At 38.4% G+C, this 23,678-nt stretch overlaps 1 protein-coding gene and 1 long non-coding RNA gene across 2 annotated transcripts in view; one reads left to right on the top strand and one right to left on the bottom strand.

The window, feature by feature from the left end:
* Positions 1 to 484: 484 nt before the first annotated feature.
* On the bottom strand, positions 485 to 7,431 carry LOC128787652 (uncharacterized). The gene is made up of 3 exons (XR_008430775.1): positions 7,246 to 7,431; positions 3,673 to 3,873; positions 485 to 1,631 (listed from the first exon to the last, which is right to left on the bottom strand). It is a non-coding gene; the product is annotated as an uncharacterized LOC128787652 (long non-coding RNA).
* Positions 7,432 to 18,269: 10,838 nt separating this feature from the next.
* ATP10D (ATPase phospholipid transporting 10D (putative)) overlaps positions 18,270 to 23,678 on the top strand; it is a 31,101-nt gene continuing 25,692 nt past the window's right edge. The window contains exons 1-3 of the mRNA XM_053941640.1: positions 18,270 to 18,535; positions 19,307 to 19,501; positions 20,465 to 20,669. Coding sequence (XP_053797615.1) covers positions 18,270 to 18,535; positions 19,307 to 19,501; positions 20,465 to 20,669 — 666 coding nt within the window. The remainder of the gene's footprint in view (positions 18,536 to 19,306; positions 19,502 to 20,464; positions 20,670 to 23,678) is intronic.

Genomic DNA, 23,678 nt, shown 5'->3' with positions numbered 1-23,678 from the left:
GCTGCGAGCTCTGCTTCCTCTCCCTGACCCTCATGCCAGCACTAGGGCACCTGGGGCTGCAGGATGAAACTGCAGCTGATGTAGATGAAAAGTAATTTTAGTTTTGCATCCTTTTTTCTTCATGGGTTAGATTTCCACTGTGAACAGAGCACCAGTTCTGACAGAAGTAACCTTTGTGGTTGGGACTGAGGGGTAAGACAAAACTACGCCTTCTGGTAGCCCATACTTAGGTGGAATTGGTTGACACATGGATATCAATCAGTGAACTTTAATTATTAAACCAGGAATCTTGAAATCATGGTCATAGTGATATGCTGCAGCTGAAGGAGATTGAAAATAACGTATCTCTATTTAATGTTTACACTCTGATGAGACAGTGAAGTTCATAGTGAGGCTGAATGACCATGACACTGATGTGCATAACATACTTTATCACCTATTTGCTGTTCATAATCTATAATCATAATTCCTTCCAAATGACAAATATGTTTTTCAAATAATTTTACTTTTAAATTTTGAACATACAAAACCATGAGAAGTTCTTTCCCTCAGTCCCTATTCAGTAAATATAATACTCATGAGGAGTACAGTGTGTCACGCATACTGTGCATACAGTCTGTGTCCACAGCTTTACACTTGTCTCTATCGTGTCTCCTTTTTCCAGTAAGAGATGTAACAAGAGGACCTTTCTTAAATGTTCTTGAATTCATTTCTCACCAATATTTCAAAATAATCTTGTTGGTTTCTGTAGCAGTTCTGTCCTTCCCACAGACTGCATTGAAGAACTAGCAATAGCTCTGAGGGACAATCCTGTGGTTCAACACCCCTTAGAGTCACAGTTTATACACTGAAATTTGTACTGCCTTTCACAGACAAAAGCATACTGAAGAGATCATTCAAAAGAGCTCTGCTACACTGTAAGATCTTGAGAAAGGAAGTGCTATTGTTCGAAACACTCCAAGCATAGTTGGAAGTAGCAGATGAAAAGATATTGTACCCATTACTTGAAATCAGTTAATATGATAGGTTTGTAAAACATCTGTACTATGTACCTCTCAACACCTGCCTGGCTGAGGTAACAGAAGAGCCAGGAGCTGGTATCACACCCAGTATTCTGCAGGACAGAGGCAGAGGAATAGCTTAGACTAGAAAAGTGACATCCTATGTACTCCAAGGAGCTTGTAGTTGGCTTGAGCCATATACCCACTAAAGCAACAGCTCAGAAGACAAACTGGAGTCAGTAGCTGGGACTCTGCTCATGAGTACCACTGGTCACCATCTTTTGTAAGCAGCTGTGCACTCACAGACCTACCCTGCCTTTCCTCTCCTGTCCCCAAGGCACACTTCTTTGCATAAGCTTCTTTGATTGGAGAGGGAGGAGTCTTCATCTTCCATCCTACAAGAACATTATGAATATTCTCCTAACTCTCCTTTCTATAATTCAGACCCTTTATTTCTTATCCCATGCTTAGGGAACATACAGAAAGTTTATTTTTATCTTCTCTATTGATACCATTTCTATCCTTCGATGTCCCGTTCTTCAATCTTAAAAATTCTAGGTGAACTGAACACCAGGTACACATCAGGACTGGGATTTTACTCAGAATGTTCAGGTCTGATGATTGTAATTTCTGGAATTCAAAATGACAACAACAGAAAATTAGCAATCCCTTTTAGGACAGATGTAGAAAAACTAAGCCAAAACATTCCCTTGCTTTTCCAAGTGTAACCTTAAGATTTCAGTATTAATAGTGAATGGTAAGAATGTGTTTGTGCTTTTCAAAAATCTTTGAACATCATAAAACAGAAAAGAAAATGCCCAGTAGGTAGATTATGGTGACTCTTAACCCTTGTAGTAAACAACAATTAGTAGATGCTGGAATATGCTGCATAGCAAGTTGTACCAACATGTCATAATAGCAGTGGGGAGAGAGTATTCCTAAAATAATAAACACCTGACTACAAACATGTCATCTAAACAAGGACTTCGTGGTCTGTATTTATTATATAACTCTGAGTTGAGAGCTACTATTACAGCTACTATGGATTTTATTTTTATCACATCATATTTTGAAATGAAATGAAAACAGCAGTTGGTGAAAGTTACACTGGCAGTACTCTTCTTCTGCTGACAGAGGTTATTTCAACCAAGGGCATATAAAGAGAACGTAACTATGACAGACTAATTAAAAAACAGTTTGTATACAGATACATCCATAGTGAGGCATAGCAGTGCTTTTTGACTAAATTTCTTCCAGGGTAAATAAAGTCAACTTCCTTCCAGGAATTCCTCACAAAGTGGCCTTGTGATTTAGAAGTCTTTCTCAGTCTTGTCAGTCTGTGTCCAGCTTGGCAGCACATTGTATTAGCCAGATTTTTTTGACTTTTTTGTGGTCTGTAAATAATATGGAAGCAGCTTTTCACATCTCTACTTCCTACTGCTCTTGTCTTTTCCATGGGAAATAACAATTTAATAGGCTTCTCCAAAAGATATCAAAACAAATACTATGAAAGTGACAACTTCTCTCAAAGCTAACTGACTATTCAAGTATTAATTTGAAAACTGGATTTTTAGAAGCAGTTGTCAGTGTTCTGGACAGCTTCTTCATATTTACCAGCTTTTCAAACTTTGCTAACTCCTGCTGCAGTTGTATGACCATGTGACCCATGACCTTCATGGCTCCTGCAACAAATTGTGCTTTGAATCATATTACTGTAATTCCCCGGGTTTTTTGTGTGGATTTTTTGGGTTTTTTTTGTTTGTTTGGTTGGTTGGTTGGTTTTTTTTTTATCTTGAGAGTGTCTCAAATTAGCAAAGATACAAAAAGAAGAGAGGCACTTTTTTGCATTGGAAATTTTCTCATGGCTTAGTTGCTGATGAATAAGTCACTGTACCGATCCAAACATCTCAGCTTGCCTATGTGTAATTTCTCTCAGTAAAAAAAAAAAAAAAAAAAAAAAAGAAAGTTCTGATTTTCCAAAAGACACTACCAGCCATCTGAAAAAGTCTGGAAGCCCTCTAGTGCATGCACAAGTGCAAGAGTTTTGTACATAGGAAAATGCTACATACAAATAGGGTTTGCTGTTGTAATAATGAATGGTAAAAATTGCTATAGGAATAATGAATAAAATAATGGATCTTATGTGGGTGACAATGGTATTTTGATTACTATTTTGCTCACACTAAGTTTTCAATGGGTTGATGTTATTACATCAGGAGAGGTATTTTTAATTTTCAATAAAGTAGCTGACTATATTTACTATAATTTAGAGCTACTCTGGAGCAAATTCTAGAGGAGAGCTATCTAGAAAATTTGTTTGCATTGTGAAAACATTACCTACTTGTTCTTCCATTTGATGCAATAAAGAATGTAGTAAGAAATTTTAATTTCACAATTAGCAGAATATTTCTAGAGAAATACTGAGCAACTTAAAACAGAAAATTTACAATTATGTTAATTTTCTTAGTTTTCCTTAAATAATTATTCTCCTTATATGGGCAAAATGAGGAGAAAATATAAATTGTTCACTTGAAAATGGACACTTTTATCCTTATGTTATTTACAATATGACAAAGTTCTAGCAAGGAGCAGTTGGTTTAATATTGTCACGTAGTGCAGGTTACAAGTAAAACCTAAGCTTTCTTCTAAATTTGAACTTGATCTACAATACCTGTGAAAGTATAAATCTCTCTTGTCTTTACCATGGGCATGGCTTTTCATTAATTCATCTTGGATCTGTGATGTGCTGGGCTCACCAAGTGAATCAGAAACACCCATGTGGCAACATTTCCTCCAAGTTAGCTAAAGCTGTACTTGTGCTTTGTCTCAGTCTTGGTCTATCTTTATTTATTTATCTTGGTTTACACTGGCTCTAGAAGGTGAAATGATCAGATATAATGTCTGCTGGGGTAAAGTTTCACCTTCAAAAATGTTTAACTATACATGAACCATCAAAATTAGATTTTTTTCACTGTGGTATCTTGTGGACACTTTTAATCTGATACTAGGTTTGCTAACCTTAAATTAACCATTTTATGAGAAACCAGCCTTGGATTTTCCTTTGTGAAAAATACCTGAGAGAATCCAAAAGTCTAAGTGGTATCTTCATATCTACCTACTGGATTATTTTTATTTGTTCAAGAAATTGATATAGAAATTGTGGCATAAGTAGTTAAGTTAGAATATTGACAAAATTTGCTTGGCAGGTTGGAGTCCAGCAGAAATTGTGTTAGAAAAACTGTAGAAAAACTTGAAAAATATTATAACACAGACAATAACTTTATAAAAGCAAAGATAGAGAAAAAAAAGCAACAGTTACTAAATATTTTGTTTGATATCACTGACTTGGGTCCTTTTGTTAACTGATAAAGTGGTTTGATTAAAAGGAAGTGTAGAATTTAGGTTATTTGTGGACCAGATAAATTCAACAAGTCAACTTGCTTCTATATCCAATGAAAAGGAAAGCACAGAAGTACATATCCTAAGTGCATATCAAAAGTGTTTTGACACACAATTAAACTGTAACAGTGTAAACCAGCTAGTGACAAGTTAGATAGATAAGGCTGAAGATGAGCCATGAGAAATTGCCACATCAGAGTAAACAGAAAAAAAAAGGAATAAAGCAATTTTCCAAGTGCATCAATCTGCCTATGTGCAATTCCACTTTGCTGAAACTACTTTCCAATCATACACACTTTTCCATCAGTCCACAAGTATCAGCACTAAATGGTGTTCCCTTTTTCCAGGGTTAGTTTTGTGTCTTCTTATTCAATGGGTCTGTGTTAGCTCACAGGGAGTGAATATGGATTGTTAGAGTCTCCCATGGATTACCACCTCAGCTTCTCTATGGGATAAAGTAAAAATGTCAGGATAAGACATAAATTCCTGATGCAGTAAGCTGACAGTATCTCATTTTAAATTATTTTTTGCTTGTCTTGTTAATTCAGAGCCTATTAAAAGTGGAAGACTTTCAGATTCCTTGTTAAATTCCAGCTGATAAATACTTTCTGTGGAATAGATAAGATGAAAATCTCTAGAACAAAAAGTCTTATGTTAGTGTCTTTCAGGATGGAAGTTCCTAATACACACAATGCCAAACCACAGCAAGTGACAATCAGTAAGTCCTATGCCAGTAATAATAGCTGCTACTGGCTGCTAATAACTGCTCTCCAGAACTGGCATCTAATGCCAGTTTCCCGATTCTTTCCACTGTGCAGTTGCCTAAACTTGGTGGTATAAATCACACGCAAAGTATGAGGACTACGTGAGTAAGTATTAGTCAGTTATTCCCTTAAAACTTGTCTACAGAAGCTATGTCACAGCAATTTATCCAACATTAACTAAGGTCTGAATGGATTGTTGAACTGCATTACACCTTTGGCTGGATGCTTTAATTCAAAATTTAGTTAGCCTTTGGTCACTTTGATATGATTCATTCTTATCTGGTTTACTTTAGCAAAACAAAGGTGGATTGATAAACACCAGGAACGAAAAGAATTATTTAATGGAAGCAGTAATCACTGCTAGTATATGAACAAATGGGCATGAAATTGAGTTTAGAAGCTACAAGGTAATTCTTAACTCTCACAGCAACCAAACTCTGGGGCAATTTTTTTAGTAGAGTAATATGAGCAAAATACCTAACTAGTTTTAGAAAAATTCAGTCAGTTTATGAAACAGATTGTATGGCATGCTTGCAATTACAAGGATTTAATGACCCTGAAAATGCTTTTCAGGAAAGTTCACACAATAATATTTACATCCAACTCTACCTCTTTCAAGATTTCAAAATGTACATAATTTACATAGAATATGTTTTACACTATAAAATATTGAAACAAATGCTTAATCTTTCAAACTGAGCATGTAGGCTCAGATTCACTTAGAAACACTTTCATGTTGTGGTGTTTATTCTCCCTTGTTTCATTTTTTTATTTGTAACCTGAAAGCAGTAATACCTTCTTGTCTCACAGGAAGCAGTGAAGGAAAATTCATGGCTATTTATAAAATGCTCACTGAAGTGATAAAAACAATCTCTTCACAAGGAAATCAATAAAGCAATACAGATCTAGACAGCGTATGGTAAATAAAGGCTATGGCCACACACAAACTAGAGCAGATAAAAAGCTGCTTGTTCACTGTGTATCTGTCTTCCAGGGGTCCTGCCAGGAAATATATCTGAGGATCTTGTAAGAAATTACCTTAGTGATAAGCACAACAGACTGCTTTAATTTGCACTGGCAGCATTGTTTAGGACTCTAAACACATATTTACAAGCCAATGACCTGGTAAGCAATAATTCAATGTAATTTAAAATTCAAGGGATTTTTTTGTGAAATCCCTATTGTTTGAGTTTACTGCAGAGCTAAGGAAGTAAAACATCTGAAATTACTGGGTAATAATCAATTCCCTTTCTGGCTATAGGTTATTATTAATATGCCACCACATCTTTAAATGTATTTGAACTAGAGTGGATATCATAATATGTCACTATTTACCTGTAAATACACACTGGAGCTCTCAAGTACACCCACTGACCTCATATGAATGCACTAAGCTGATGTGGGAGCATCCACACTGCAGTAATGATAACCATCTATGTCTACAACCCCAAATCCCCACTGGCACTGCTCTTTATGTGGATTTGGCACTGGAATCATCACTGAGTGTGATTCTCCTCTGGGGAAGAGATTCTCCCAGAGAAGAACCATACCCAGGTTTTCATATTCCATTAACTTGAGGTGCTCTGGAAAATGTTTGATAGCATGCTAATGGCAATTTTCCCTCTTCCTTTCAGGTCTTCATTGGCAAGTTTTCAGTCTGCCAGCATGTTTAGTTGGCAGTTCACGAGTTCCTCTCTTTCATGTGTCCCAAACAGTGCCTGTAAGAGCACAGCAAGCTGAGTTGTTCATGCTTGTACTTGCAGAGTTATTGCAGTCATGAACAGAGAGAGAGTTTGAAATACACAAAGAGCTCTGCAACTGGTTTGGAGTCATCAACAGCTCTTGTGTCATCAGACCTAAGTCAGGGAAATGCTTGAAATTTCAGGAAAGTGTGGAGAGGTGCAAGAGCATACATGGTCACTTAGAGGCTTGCACCATGATAATACTTACTGAATTTAGTTATGAAAAGTATTTACAAAGATAGGAAAGAATAATCCAAGTTCTTGTCAGAAAGACAGCTACTGAAAAAAAAATGTACTTCTAATATCAAAATTATTTTAGTACTTAAAAGCAATACTTACAGAGTATTCACATCTCATCGATGACCAAAGTGTTGAGAAACTTCTAATTTAAGAACATACTTGTCTTCATATCATCACAAAGATAACAGAATTGTCATTATTTTTGTTTTCATTAGTGGTGGTTTCCAGCAGAGAAGGCACTAAGTGGTTTAGGGCACTTAGTGGCATTAAGATCAGAGTGGAATTTAATTCACTCTTCTGTGTGACTCCAGAGCTGGTCTGAAGCCATTGTTTTAAACTGAATTTTTACAGTTAGTGTGTGGGCACTTGAGCACACAGGAGCAAAAGGTAGGACTGACAGGTGAGGATCACATTCTTTTGTTAATTGCCACTACCCTGGATGACCTGAATTTCGAAGTTTTCCTTTTTCATGTGGCGGTTCAGGAGATGCTATAAAAAACACCTGCAGATCTCTGGGGAAACAAAAGAAGGATATAGCTGTGTGGAGAATGTTCAGTGTTATTAGCTCCACACAGAAAAGCTATCAGTAAGATTTCTCAACCAAGCATTATCTCTGGTGACTATGATCTTTGTAGTTACTTTTCCATAGGATACCAGGGAGAGGGCAGTTTAATTACACTTAAGGCATGCTGGATGGTTGCTTTGCATGCTTGGAATCAAGACCATTCATACTACTGGACAATTGTACAGAAGGATAAAAGTGCAAATGTGTATGTAATGGCCAAGTCAGGAGTCAGCAATGCCTCCCACTCACCTGATCAGCCTTACCTCTCCAAACAGCTCACATGCTCTGCTTCAACACATCTAATTAAAATGCACAGAGTGCTGCACTAAGGCAGCTGTGCTCTTTCTGGCAGCCAGGGTAACTCATTTACAGCTTGGTCAGGTATTTTTGCATGCACTGATGTAGAGGCCTAATTGAGGCAATTGTTATTGTCGCACAAACAAGGCAAACAAAATAATGCTTTTTATAGTTACAGGCTTACAGAATGGACTGTCATGCATGAAAAAAAATGAATGGGAAATGTAAGACTCTGGATATGAATTATTTACAGTTGCAATGGGATTACAGTAGTTGTGGTTGGTGACAAGCTGTGTGATATTCTCTTCTTTGTCAAACACCTCTGTCAACTTGAATGTTCCAATAAATCAATGTTAACCGATTAAATCACTTTAAAGTAACTGGGTTTTGGCAAAGCCTGTTACCACCTTATGTCTTGCAGCAGCTTGCTCTGCCCTCCCCAGAGCTGATTCCTCTTTCCTACAGCACCTGAGCCAGCAAAAGTGGTAGATCCTGCAAAGAAATAGAACTCCACATCTTTTTCTGCCAAGAAGAACCTATGTAATTTCAAGGCAGTAGTTACAGACTTCCTTCATGTAGAATTTTATTCCATCTGACATGCCAATATGTTTTGAAATTTCTACTAGCTACATGGGCACTCCGAAGAACAGACCATCAGCAGCTGTTCACTGAATGTAACCAAAATGTTTTCAGTGTGTGGTCAGGAGTGCAGGACATGCTAGAATGCAGGAAACAGTGGAAAGCAATGCCATGCACACAGATGGGAAGGAGAGCACAGCTGAGTCCCGCTGCTCAGCACAGCCCTCCCAGCTCTCTGTAAGGAATTAATTGTTGCCACTGGACAAGTACTGGTAACCCCTGTCTATTTCAATAGGGACCAAGATCTGCAAATAGCATTTCCTGGTGGATTTTTTTCTTCTTTCTTTTTCAGCAGAAGATGATCTTGAATCAGGAATCCTCTCACTTTCATGTGAAAGACCATGTGATTTCATTTTAAGGGCAGCCTTCAAGAGTGCCCTGGAAGGCAGTAAGATCAAAAAGGACAACATGGGACTTTGCAAGGGTTATTGATGAAAAAACTTTCTGAAGTTCCTAATGGCAGTGATTTGTTTAAGACAATTTGGGCAGTTTCTCAATAGCCAGAGGCTTACTTCTTAAAAAACAAGAGGAAGTGTTTGCTAACTTTGATTAGCCCTGTGGCTAGAAAACGTGATGTTTAGACAGGCCAAGCTGCCTTCAGTGATGTAAATGACTGTAAAAAATTAAGAACATCAGTTTCCCTTAAGAACTGTCAAGGGTGTCAGGTTCTGTGCCAGACATACTCCTGCCTCAAACTCCATCCAAACCTTCAAACAATAACGATCTAAACCTCATGGACTCTATGGCGGAAAGCAAAGCTCCCTCACACGGAGCCGTGGGGCGTGCGGAGGAGCCGCTTTTGGAAGGGTCCCCAGACACAGCTCGGCCCGGCGGGTCCCGCCTCAGTCACTCCTCGGGGGAGAAGGATCAGAGCGGGAAAGGGGCAAAAGGAACGGGCGGCCAAAGGCCGGCGCGGGCAGGTGAAGGGCGGAGGGGCGGTGGGGCGGAGGCGGGCGGGGGCCGGGCAGCACCGGCGGGGCGGGGCGGGGCGGGTGCGCGGCCATTCCCCGGGGATGTGCGCGGTTCTATCGGTAAGTCCGGAGCAGTTTCAGGGGGTAGCTCGCCCGTGGGGTCGGGTGCGTGGATGGAGGCGCGGGAGGATAGCGGTGCCGGGCTCCGGGGCCGAGACGAGGCGGGGGAGACGCGGAAGCAGCGGCCGCGGGAAGGTCCCCTCAGCCCGCCCGCCGGCGGCTGGCCCGGAGAGCGCCGCCGCCACCGGAACGGCCCCCGCGAAACTCGGCCGTGGCTGGAGCGTCGTGGGCGGTGAAAAAGGACGATTTGTGGGTTTATGTTTTTAAATGTCCCGTGGGCCGCGACCGACCTCTACCCCCCACCCCCCTCCCCGCCACTGTATGTTCATCTCCTCGGCTTTTACTCCAGAAACAAAAGTCTTTGTTTTAATAGTTCACGGTGGTGACTGAGGTGTCAGCTTTTTACTGCTTCACAGATTCATGACAAGGAAGTAGACTTAAGTCCATATAAATCGCAGGGAAATTCCTGAAACTTCAGGAAAGTATGGAGGGGTGTGGAGTGCACATGTTCACTCACAGGATTGGATCACAGCAATAGTTAAAGGACTGAATTATGGAAAGTATTCACAAAGATGGGAAAGAATAATCCAAGTCTGTATCATAAAGACAGCTACTGAAGAAAAATGTACTTCTAATATCAAAATTACAATTTAATACTTACAAAGCAATACTTACAGGGTATTCACATCTCATCAATGACCAAAGGGTTGAGAAACTTCTAATTTAAAAACATACTTGTCTTCATATCGTCACCAAAAGTTAACAGAATTGTCATTATTTTTGTTTTCATTAGTGGTGGCTTCCAGGAGAGAAGGCACTAAGTGGTTTACCTAGGATTGGAGTGGAATTGAATTAATTTAGCTCTTCTGTGTGACTCCAGAGCTGGCCTGAAGCCAGTGCTTGAGTGAATTTTTACAGTTAGTGTGTGGGTACTTACTGCTTTCAGGAGCAAAAGGTAGGACTGACAGGTGAGGATCACATTCTTTTGTTAATTGCCACTACCCTGGATAATCTGAATGCCAAAGGCAATAACCAGAGCTGATGCATGTTTTTAATGAAAACTAGACTGGGGCCAAGTGCTTTTACATGGGTACTCAAAGATACTCTAATCAGACATTCCTGTCCCACCTTGCTTGAGCCAATGTGAATACTATAACTGCTGTAATGATGGATTGGGCAATCCAGTGATGTTACTGTCTTTGAGTTAGTAAAAGGTCTTGCAGATCAGTGAGAACCAGGTTCAGTAAGTACCAGACTCATGAAGGAGTTGACTAAGCCAGGAGTGGAAGGCAGAAGCAAGAACAATTCTTTTCAGTGTTAACGTTTAACTCAGTTCAGCTGCTCACAGCAGTGATTCTCTAGTGTCTTAGATAGTTTTGGGGTTACTAGGGTCAGAATTTCAGCATTCTTAACTCATTGCGTATTTTGTTTTTAGGCTTCTATCTATTTTGGCTTAATTTTTATTAATAAAAACTTTGAAGATACACATTTGTAGTTGAGCCCTCAATTGCTGTAGGTTACTTCTCACTTTCAGGTTTGAAATAACATTTCAAGAGTATGTTTTATAGTCTTACAGGAAGTCTCTAGTGGTTAAAGTGGATTCACAGGTTATTCCTGTCAATATATCCCCAAGCAGTAGGCTGGTTTTATTGCTCTGTGGCAATTCTGATTGTCTTCCTGAGGTTGTACAGGAGTTGGTTTTGTCAAATATTCACTAACCTGCAGCATTAGACCTGAAAACCTCAATGGATGCCTTGGGAATTTATGGAACTTTTGAGTAGCTAATAATGTAGGTGTCTTAGAAAACCAGAAGAATAGAATAAATTAGTCAGAAACCTAATCTAGGATTCTAGGAACTCAGGTACAGTTTCTTGCCTTAATAGGTTACTTTCAGTATAAATTTCAATGAGTATGCTAGACCTTATCTACACAATAGAGTTTAGGCCCTTTAAAAATGAGCAATACTGCCAATGTGGATCCATTTCTCTTAAAAGTATTTATGGTAGCATAGGGAGTGTACACAGCTACAAAAAGAAAAAAAATAAAATCACATTCTTCTGCATTACATGAACACCAGTATAAATTTTTAACATGGTCCACACCTTAGTCTAACTGTGAAATTCCTGTGAATTTCACACGTAGCAAAGAATCTGTAATGACTAAATGCTGCTTGGCCATAAGCTAAAGATATACCTGTGTGGAAGGACAGTCATAAAAGAGTAAGACTTAAACTGTAAGGTTTTGGTTTACACTTTTGAGACCAATGCAGCACATGAGAACGGGGCATAAAACAGAACTTTTCAGAGGGAGAAATGGATGTAAAATATTTTCACAGATGATCACTCTCCAGCAGTCTTTAGATTTATTTTGGAACTATTTCATCTGAAATTTAAACCTAAAATTTGGTAGTGTATGGTTTGGTTGTGTCCGTAGGTACAAGATCTGATTGGCATCCAAAGTAACTTTACCCAAGATGAAGGAGATTTTCTGCTTTTACACTGCTTTATATTTTTCTGCTCCCACTCTGTAGTATGTTAGCCAGTATTATTGCATGGTTTACTATTAAATTATCTTGCACCCATCCTTGTGTCATGGCCTTGGCACTTCTTGAGTTTTAATGCATCCTGCTGGTTGTTTTTAATTTGTGAAGAGCTGTTGATGGCTGGTTTAATGTACTCATAACCAAGAAATTTCCTTTCTAAAATCCAAGGCTTTTCAAGGCTTGCAAGGTTTCAGTGTTGCCCATGCTAAATTAGACTTTGTAGGTAGGAGTGCATGGCTAAATAGTGCCATAGCAATTGATTTTTCACACTAACATCTGCCTTCCACTCTTAATTCAAGAATTCTTACGTCTCTTTTATAAATATATCTCAGAATATATGGTTGCAAATGACCACATCATTTTCTCAATTTGAAGTTTTGATTCCTGCAGGTTTTTGGCTGTTTGTCCCGTAAATTGACACCAAAAGTTTCTTATCCAGATCTATTTGGCATATCAGAATGTCTCAGAAGATTTCCTATTGGCTTGCAAACGTGTGACAAATTTGTGAAATTGCATGTTACAGAGAAAGCAGCAAACCTTAAGAGAAAAAAGTATTCATTCTTCAGAGTGTAAATTAATCTTCAGGCCCTGGTTCCCTGAAGCTTCTTCATTTTCTCCTAGCTTCTGAGTTTTAAAAACGGTTAGGAGGCGTTTTTAATTCAGCCTGTATAGTTCTCTCAGTGTAGTGATGAAAGTGCTAGTGTAGTGAACCTATGCAGTAACACTTGCTAAGAGGTTTAAATGGGACTGTTGTGTGGACTGGGGATGATCTACTCTTCCCCATTGTATAGTGTGACTTCCATCTAGGATAGCATTTTTTATATTCCCTGGTCACCCAGAACCTCAGACCTGTGGGGGAGATTTATTGTCTGAGCTGTTTCCCTTTTAGGTGCAGTAGAATTTTTTCAGGTAAGATAATGATTTTTTTAAAATTGCATTTCTGTTTGCCAACAATTGATTTATTACTTGCTACTGGAAACTAGCCCAGATGAAAGCCTACTGCATACTGTCTGAGAAGCAACAGGATAGAGACACACACCATAAGCATGCATGTGTCAAAGGTCTGGGGAACATTCTTGTGAAATAATGTCATTTACCAAGTGTGTTTAACAAAGAATTTTCTGAAAGAAAAACGAGGACTAATTATTTGGAGATCACAGGAAGAGAGAAGGATGTTCTCAGAAGGGAGGAAGTGGTTAGGGGAAGCCAGGGTAAATGGTAAGGCACTCCACCTGAGCAAATGACCACAACATAATAGTAAGTTGCACTTCCAGAGCAGGATAAACATAGGCTAAATTATCTACACATCTGTTTTGCTGATGATCTTAAGAAATTATCTAGTATGAGAGAGATCAGGGATTGCCAAGTGATTTGCCAAAGGCTACCAATAATATAACTGGAACTAAGGAATTTTTAGTGTCAGCTCCATTCCCACCAGGAAAGCTAGGAGTAAAGGATTTCATGTAGATGTGCAGGTGATACTTCACAGAATCAGAAACTGACAGAATTTTCAAAAGCCAGTGGAAGGGAAGTGATGGGAAAAGAAAACAACTTACAGGCATGAAATACACCTACAAGAGAATGCTTATATGGGGCTTTATGATGCAAGGCCCTTCTTCCAGGGTACAGACCATTTAAAGTAGGGGTTTTCTCAGCATTACCACTAGCAGAGAGTTCTCAAATCCTATTTTTATTGTGATATAGGATGGAGAGTGTATAGCGTTGATCTGTCCTGTGGTAAAAATGATGTTGTTGTGCCTTGCTTTAACAAAGATATGACAGCCAGCTATTTCTTGTTAACCATATCTGGTCCCTCCAGTTTTTCATATCTCAAAGTGCATTATAAGAGGAAAGAATCAGAACACATGAAGGAACTGGTGTAGAAAAAATCCAGTGTCATATCATTGCCTTCCACATTTCATCATTATGTTAGTAACAGTTAGTAAGCTTACTACAAGAACTTCCCTTTTTGAGTCTAAGACATACCTAAATTACCTCTGTATCAGCTGTTTCCATTTAGCAAGATCAAGAGTGTTTACTTGAACAGTGTATAGTGTGAAAATGAGGACAGGCTAGTTTGTGTGAGGCTGTCCTCAAAACTTAGCATGTGATCATTTAGGCTTCCTGTGTTCAAATACATGAACATTATTCCTGGGGGTTTAAAACATAAACATATGTTTTAGAAATGAACTTCTAAAAATAGTGCTTCAGAGTAACTCATCTTGTAGATCATTTGCCAGTGTTTCAAGAAATATCTGCTGTTTTGTATTTCTAGTTTAAGTTCACATTAGCTGGGGAACTCAAAACTTGACAATGAAAAATAACATGACAAGAGGGTCAAATAATGTTTTAAGGGAATGAATTTCTCAGAAAAATTGGTTAAAATAGCTTCTATTTGATATTTGGTGACTTTACCCTCTAAAATGTCTAACATGAAGTTGATGAAACTCCTTCTGACCCAGAAAATGAGTTCAATACTTTATGAACCAAATTTATTGAGGAAGAAGAATAAAATTACTCAAAATAGAGTTAAGAAATGCAAAAGATGTTTCTGAAGTTTGAAACATCAAAAGTGCTATTTTAAAATGCTGATGCAAATTATTTGAAAAAAAAATTGCAAAATAGTAGCTCAGTCAAATCCCAGGTGAGTCAGAGTGCATTATGGCAGAGGATGAAATCCAGATACTTTTTTCCCAGGATGTCTGTTAATTGTCTGATTCACCTCTCCAATCATAGGAGATTATTTGTTATTTCTCATACAGTGTTTCCAGTGTGGTGATTTTGTGTTAGTTATTTCTCATCCCTACAATATTCAGTTTTCTGAGAAGTAGTTACATTAGAATACTGGAGATACTGACAAAAACATGCAGTGCATGGAACTGAATCTGATGTTTCCTGTTCCTTTTTAAGCTCTGCTTCTCTGAGGAAGGGTGGGGCAGAGGTTTTGGAGCTGTGTCAGGAGTCAGAGAGGATATGTATGTGGTGAGGGGTGACTGCTCTTGAGCAGCATTCAATATGCAGTTTAAACCATCAGTTTCTCATCCAGTGGTGAGGAATTACATCTTAACATGCTGTCATGTTAAAATGTCCAGTGCTCTTCCTACCTGCTTTCCCAACTGCTTTATTTTTTATAAATAGTGGTCACTGGGTATCAAATGCTAGAAAAGATAATAGATTATGTAAACCAAAAATATATAGAATTTAGAAGGTTTTGAAATTTGTAAGGTGTATTTTAGCTTTATAGATTTTTTTGCTGAATGAACAGGGTCTCCTGTTTAAGCTTTTGCATTCCCATTAACCCTGGGAGATCAAGAAAGAGATTCTGCCATCTTCATCAGAATCAGATGTTTGTTTGCCCAGTCTTATGAAAACAAACATGATTTTCACTATAAATGTAACCTGCTCTCAGGTATCTGGCTGGTGGCATCTTGTGAAATTTGCTGGCATTTACTTACTTAAGTTTGCTCCTAGGTCATTGTACACTATAACAGTGTGTAGAGATATGTCAGATTATTGGGCAAAAGCGTGGTTAATTGACACACCCTGAATGATTCATGCTAAAGATGAAAGCTTGAAGGAGTGATAAATTTGCCAGAAGAAATGATGGTAAAACTCTCCCTGGTAATCCAGCAAAGTTATAGTTAAAGCATGCATTTATTTGAAAAGGCCTTCCATTGTACAAAATCATTTTTACAATTACTGATTTGTCAAAGGAGAGACAATTAAGGAGAATTGTTGTATCTTCAAAGTGGCCAAACCTTAAGGATGCCATCCAAAATCCATAAGTTTGGGGTTTTTTTAATCACTGAACTGCTGAAATTTGTGATTGCAGGGAAAAAAACCCCAACCTACCTCTTTTCAGCCAGTCATCTTTTAAAATTCTTTAAATTCCAGTACTTTGTTCTTTAATTTGGTCCTGACTTTTGTAAATGGGGGTGTGTTAATTTGGGGGTTTGGGAACTCTAGGTGTATTGAAACCTGCATAGTCATGTATGGACTCCACTGGCAGTACATTCTGCAGTCCCTAAAAATTTTTGAAGACCTTTCAATCTTTCAGCTTGTTCTCAGGCTCAGTGTAAATTAACTGAAGCATCTTTTTCACCAGTGTTCATATGTATGACTGTATGGTAGCCATAAATTTAAAGTAATTCATTGGTGTGAAGTAGCCTAATGTGTCAGTTCCCATTTCTGGAGGAAGGGCTGACCCTGACTAAAATGGGATAGTAACCTCTATGCAGAGGACAGTCCCTCTGGGAACTGTCTCCCAGGCAGTAGGATTAGAGAAAGCTAAGGCGGAAGATTCCGCATTCTGTGAAAATAAGAGGATGCCATGTATTTTAAAAAATCTTCACAACCTCTTCTTTCTTGCTTCTCTAAGAAGTCCCAGACCTAGCTGCATTCCCTTGTAACCTTTGGTAGTCTGATAATTACTGGGACCACAATGTTTAGTTCTGAGAAAAAAAGGAAAGCCTTTTCCTCAGGCTGGTCCCTTAGGATGTCTGGGGGAGCACTGAAGAAAGGCCTTGGAAGCACAGTAGGGTACTGCCAGGGGATGCTGAGAGGGAATGCTATATAGTGGTTTTGGTGTTTTTTTCCTCTCCTTCATGTGCAGGTCATGGTTTCTAAAGAACATGATTTTCATATACATGGTTACAGTCTTCCAAGACACCATCACTATCAATAGCTATCCAGATCTAATGGTGATAGGACAAAAATGTCCCATCTTAATTTGATGAGATGAAGAGACCAGATAACCATTAGAGTAAAGCTTTCTAGCTGTGACACAGACATCCTGGCTTTTTGGGAAGTTTGAAGAATCTCCTTTTTCAGAACAGAATGGATTGATGTGGAGATACAAATAGTACCCAATTTTTAGAGGACCTGATGAGGGCATTGTGCTCATGTGTCAAGAATTCTGCAGTTGTAATAGAAGAATCAAGGAAGATATGTACAAGAAGATAGTCTGGGTAAAAAGTCAAATTGATAGTTTGGAAAACTACTATTTAGAGCAACATTTTGGAGGAATCTGAACAGGACAGAGTGGCATTTGTCAGTAAAAGAGAAAGATACCACATGAACAGAAGCTTGAATTGATTGAAACGAAAGTCAGGATTAGTTTGATAACCACACAGGAAGAGTATGTTGTAAAGAGATTTCCTTTAGGAAGATCCAGCAAGTTTTAGAAGCAGCTTTTGTGTGGGAATTTAGAAAGAGGTTTTAGTCAAAAATTTTGCTAGAATATATGCAGGTAGTAAGATACCAGATGGAAGGAATGTAACCCGAAACGAGAAGTATTGATGATTTTAGGCTCATGCAATTTATAGTTTTAAACAAATATACGATTAACTGTTCTATGGAAGAAGTAATACAAGAAATGTAGCAACCATTAGTTAAAACTTTCAAATCTTAAAAAAACTTCATTATAAAAGCCAGCACTTTTGAGCTTCTACTAAAGCATGGTTTGTGCAAGAGGCCTTTTCTGACTGCACTGGGTGATTTGATAAAGTGAGCAACACATGTAGCTATAAGTGAGTATCACCTATAGCTGCAAGCTTCGGCTCTCTGTAGGAAAACAAATTCTTGGGTAGAATGCTAAAGCTTAGCTAGGTGGATAAAGGAGAAGCATTGGCATGAAATTTATTCACCCTCTGTCAGTTGTTAAAAGTTCTCAAACCTCTTTCTAATTCACTGGAAGAAGTTTGGTTGATGATAGCTACTTAGTGCCTTTCACTGGCAAGTCCTCACTTTGTGTCTAAGGCTGTATTCAGATTCCTATTACTAAATTGTTGACTTCTGAGTTTAAGAAGGTTTGTTAACCATCAGCATGGACTGCAGTGTCTGAGATGAGGATTCCTTTCAAAATGCTGTTCTCTGCAGAATTAGCAGCTTGTCTCCCTTTCTGCACTATTACTTTTTTCCCAAGGCTTATTCAAAACTGTAGCTGTGACTTTTTGTTGAAAGCCTTTACAGAATTGTTGTGTAACTTGCTGTATTTTCAAATGTTTCTAGAGAAATGACACTCATTGGACTATAAAGTGTTTCAGGTGCAATGGCAGATCCCATCCGCTGGGCCCGATACCGGTGGCAGCGACTGATACCAACAGAGGGCAGAGAATGCAGCAGCAACAATTCAAGTAGCAAGTGCTATCAATCACCAAAAACTACTGGCAAACATAGGATAGTAATACCCTGTTTGGGACATTTTAAAGAAGAGTATGAAAAAGTATCAAAACTGTACATGAACAACAAAATACGGACTACTAGGTATACTTTATTGACTTTTTTACCACGGAATTTATTTGAACAATTTCATAGGTAAGGAACTTCTTTTTGATTGTGGTAATTCTTCTGAAACTGAATCCTTCTATTTAAACATTTGTGTGTGTTACTATATAATGAAAAATTATTCCTCCAGCTGACCTATCACTTCTGAAAAGATACATGTTATATGGCCAAAGTTTCTTGAGCATCATAATTGTTGACCTAATCCTTTTCTCCTTAGCTTATGTACTTTCTGCTTATTCTGTTCTTTGGACTATTGAACTATTCCTTGTTCTTGGAGCACTGCCACGCACCAATCGACAGTGGGATTTTCAGCTTATTTCCTGCAAGTGTCTTTTTCCCTTTCCTTCATGTCTTTCTGTCTTGCCAATTCTTTTCATCTTCCTTGTGCTTGGAGAACTGCTGATCTGTCAAGCTGCACAAGGAGGTTACAGGATGGCTTCCTTTTTAAAACATGTCATCTTCCCTAAGAGATGATAAAATTAAATTTAAAAGACCTGGAAATTTGAGAGTGCAAAATTCACCAGTGCCTCACTGTGGAAAACATGTGCCTGGAGGACAGTTTTGAAAATACAGGAGATTTCTCGGTTTCTGCATTACCTGATCATGTGTGTTAAGCAACTGTGTTGCAAAGTAATTTATTGGCTGGAGAGTGAAAACAGAGTTCTGGATAGTTATTCCTTAAATTGCAGGTGAAGAAAAGATAAATCACTGATAATTTCAATGTCTATATGGCATGGAGTGGGGAAATAAGGATCATTGCCTGCTAGCACAGTTAAATCCTGTATTTTCTCTTTGTTTCAGAGTTGCCAATTTATATTTCCTATTTCTGGTTGTCCTAAATTGGGTTCCTCTGGTTGAAGCTTTCCAAAAAGAAATTACAATGCTACCTCTGATAGGGGTTCTGACAATTATTGCAGTGAAAGATGGTCTAGAAGATTACTCAAGGTACAAAATGGATAAACAGATAAACAACTTAGTAACCAAGGTATATAGCAGGTAAGAGACAAGAATGTTAGTGGTTTATTGTTATTATTAGATTGTGACCATCATAAGAAAGAGTTGATGATAACTTTTGCTTACCTTCTGGATACTTATTGAAGCATAAAATGATGTAATTTGGAAAAGGTCTCTGAAAGTGATTTAGTCTTAACCCCCTGCTCAAATCAGGGCTATTTAGATCTGTTCACTCGGACTAATTGTGACTCGATCACCAGTTTTGTTAAATGGTTATCATAATGGTTATCATATTAGTGTAAAATCTGCAAAAAAAAATTTGCTTTGAGGCAAATGAGTTCATGGTTGTGTTTGTATGGTATTAACCAAGGTACTTTGACTAGTTAAGCATTGTTGTACATAACATTTGTTTTGGAAGGTGTATTTTTAATTCTTCTAAAATGGCTTAATGGAAATTGAACAGCTGCTAGTTTATCACTCATTAATGGCATCATGTTGTACTCATAGTGCAATACCATTTCCCCAGAGAGAACAAGATAGTTTTCTACGTGAGTGCATCACACGGTTCAGTATGAGTGGTACCATCTATATTCCACCGTGCAGGACTGCAGTGTTACACACGGTGGGTGCAAGTCAGGCAGGGGGTCTGCTAGTAGTGAGTCTGCTAGGCAGTTATTATCATGGATGATAAAAGGACAGGAATGCATCATAATCTAAATTAACCATCAGAAAACTTCTCTAAGTATGTATCAGTGCTGCCCACATAATTATTTTTCTTTTATACCTGTCATAAAAGGATATTCCAAGATGTAAAAAAAAGATGAAGCACAGTGAATGTTTTTTTTTTTTCTTTCTTGCATGCTCTGTTTCCATGTGGGAAAATGAGTATTTTGGAAAATGTCACTTTTGATATGTTGTAGGAGCCATCACAAATAGCACCTGTAAGTTTTTCTCTCTTTCAGCTTATGCATTTGTAAAAAATCACTGTTCTTCTGTGTATTCCAGGAAAGAGAAGAAATACATAGATGAGTGCTGGAAAAATGTCAATGTTGGGGACTTCGTCCGGCTTTCACGTAATGAAATAATTCCTGCTGACATTGTGCTGTTATATTCTAGTGACCCAGATGGGATCTGTTACATTGAAACTGCAGGCCTTGATGGAGAAACCAATCTAAAGCAGAGACAGGTGGTGAGAGGATATTCCGAGCAGGTGAAAATTGTGCTTTTCTAGTGGTATAAAAAAGCTGACATCTCAGGTGGTGAACTAAAAAAACCCTTGGCCCTCTAGATTACCTAATTCATGGTAGCTCAGTAATCCCCATCTGAAAATCAAGGTACTAGGTAACACGGTTCTAATTTGTTGTTTGAGTGGTTTTGGAACAAATCCTTGCATGTTCACACAGCCCAGAGAAAGACAGATCTATTTCAAGTGATGAAAACCAGCAAAATTAACAATTCAGGTAAACCTCAAGTAGTTACTTACGGTGCATAACATGTCATGGGTGGGAAATTTGAGTTTTTTAGAAGGGATTTCTGTGCTATATAAAGACCTAGAGATCAGATACTATGTTTTTCACCCTTTCTTCACATTGCAAATGCTTTGTTACTCCCATATAATATTTTAATATTGTGCCTAACAGCCAGAATGCTGGAGGCTGTCACAAAAAGGGCAATATTAAAAGATTAAAGAATCCTGACGTTTCTGTAGTCTTCAGTTCTGCTGCTGAAACACCATGCTTAAAATAACAGCAGGGAGCTTCAGTGTTGTCCATAAAAACAGATTGTTTAGTCATCTGGATATAAGATTCCCTGAACTGCCTCTGAATTTATAGCAGTGGTGAGGAAGTGAGGAGAAGTTGTCTCTAAGTGCCATTACTTAGTGGGTGTGGTAATGCCAAAGGCTTGATATGCTATCCATGAACAAGGCTGTTTCTTATCCCCTAGCAGTAACATGCTTACTTCTATTTTTACTTCTATTTTTATTTTTATTTTTTGATTTAATCTTAAAACAGCGAGAGAGGAAGGACTGTTTGATCCTTTTTTATATACATATTATGACACAAAGCAAAATTCCAATGGTTCTTCAGGCTTACAGGATACTGAGGTGGCCCAATTCTCATACCAGCTCCTGCTGCCAAGGTCAGGTTTGAGTTCCACTCAAGAAAGAGACTGATTTCTTTATTTTCTGAAAAATTTACCAACATTCTAGGAAGAGTCGTGGTGTCCAAAAAAGTGTCAATTCCTTCACCATTCAAGACTGTTCATTTTTGTCATCAAATATGAAAAAAATATTTATAGTTCTTGTAGAATCTTCTTGTCAGGATTGCTTGGTTTCTGACTGTACAGCCATGGTTTGTTTTACAGACCTCGAGTGCACTTCCAGCTGAGCTCCAGCCTGGGAATTTGTCCTTATAAACTCAGGCTGAGTAAAACTGGCAGTGCTGTGTAAGGGGTTGACTGCCTGACCTCTCCCACTTTTTAACCTCAGAAGAAAAGGAATAAACAACACCAAATTAAAGAACGTATGAAGACAAGAACTACAGAGTCTTAATCTATTTCCTAGGTTGTTTAGTCCTGCTCCTTTGTGACTAAGCAAGTAGAAACATGATGAAAAAGTTTATCATCAACTGTTATCATGCACCTGTTCATGCACATGGGATTCCTTTAAGATTCCTTAAGAATCCACATGGGATTCCTTTAAGAGAATGCAAGGCAAAATGAAAGCAAGAGGCAGGAGCTGAAACTCTCATAGTGATTTTTGTATTATTTTTTTCAATGCTTAAATGACAACAGAAAAGAAATGGGGAAAGTAACTTGAGGCTTCTTAAATAGCAGTGGGTAATGAGACATAGAACACTGTCTCAAACCAACTTGGCATTCAGAGAGAAATACACAAAACAGACTTCCTGAGGATGATGAACTATTTTGTGAACAAACTGACATTACTCTGCTGCTTTCAAGACACTCAAATGTTGCTTCCTCTGAGGAAGGGCTTAATCTCCTTTTCCGTCTACCCCTCCTGTGGTTAGCTGAACCATGCACAGGTTCATGGGGGTCGAGAAGCTAATATGCCATTAGCACTAAAACACTCTGAACAGTGAATATTTCCTATTAGATTATAAGAGATAGCAAAGAACTGCACCAGTTGGTTCCCTCTCAGCCTGCATGGTCAGTGACTGAATCCAGGCCTGGCTGCAGCATCCTCAAACCTAGTGGAAAGTGCTGTTCTTCTGGGAAGCCTCAGCCAAGCTGATCAAAGGCATTCCTAGCTCTCCTCTTCCACCTTAGCCATACACCCACTCCATTCCCATGCTATATTATCAAATGGTGTATGTGCACAGCACAGCCAAAGTGAGTGGGCTTGGCCCTGGGAATCTGCATCTCCCCATTTTGGTGAGTGTCTGATGCAGGGCCTGTCATTCCCAGCTCCCTTACTCAGTTTCCATCTTTATTGTCTCCCTTCTTTAGGGACCTTTACACAAAATCCAAGCAATTCTAATTTTGCCAAAATTTAAATCTTCTCTTTTGTGCCAGGAAACATAGGAAAACTTCTCAAGAAGTAGCAACTTCTCAAGAAATAACAAAGGCTTCTACTCTCAGTATTTGCTTTGCCAAAATTACAGTTATAATGAAAAAATACAGAAAATAAACTTATAGTCCAGGAAGATCTGAGTGTCCATATCAAGACACCTGCTTTTGGACATAGTTTTTGTAACTTCTGTTTTGTGCTGGCAGAATGTAGATAGCTGTGTCCACTATAGATTACACCCAGAGTTTCAGTACTTGCTCTTTCAAGGTATATTACAAGAAGCTCCACCAGCAATAGATATTTCGATGTTTCCAGACAGTAGAAGAAATAATTCACTGCTTTGGCTATTTCACTTTGAGAGTAGCTCTTACTTGGGTAATCAGAGTACAGTGCAAAATCCTTGCAAAGCATCAGTCAAGTCTTCTGTCTGTAACATCTTACAGAAATGTTACACCTCCAATGTAAATCAACATGAGAAGGTTCAGTTAACAGGTCTTTCACAGTTAACTAAATTTGCAAAGAGACTGAATGTATCTGCATGTCAAAGGCTGTGTTCATATTGACTTCAGGTTAATACAGTGCAAAAAATCAATACAGCAAAACATAGCAAAAAAAGTATTTTAATCAAGCTAACAAAGTACTTAAACAATATGATGTCTTCTGAGTTTCAAATTCTACTTACAGGATTGT

The sequence above is a fragment of the Vidua chalybeata genome, chromosome 4 (genome assembly GCF_026979565.1).
Source record: "Vidua chalybeata isolate OUT-0048 chromosome 4, bVidCha1 merged haplotype, whole genome shotgun sequence".
Lineage (NCBI taxonomy): Eukaryota > Metazoa > Chordata > Aves > Passeriformes > Viduidae > Vidua > Vidua chalybeata.
The sequence above is the reverse complement of the archived record's forward strand: the minus strand, read 5'-3'. Positions and strand labels throughout refer to the sequence as shown.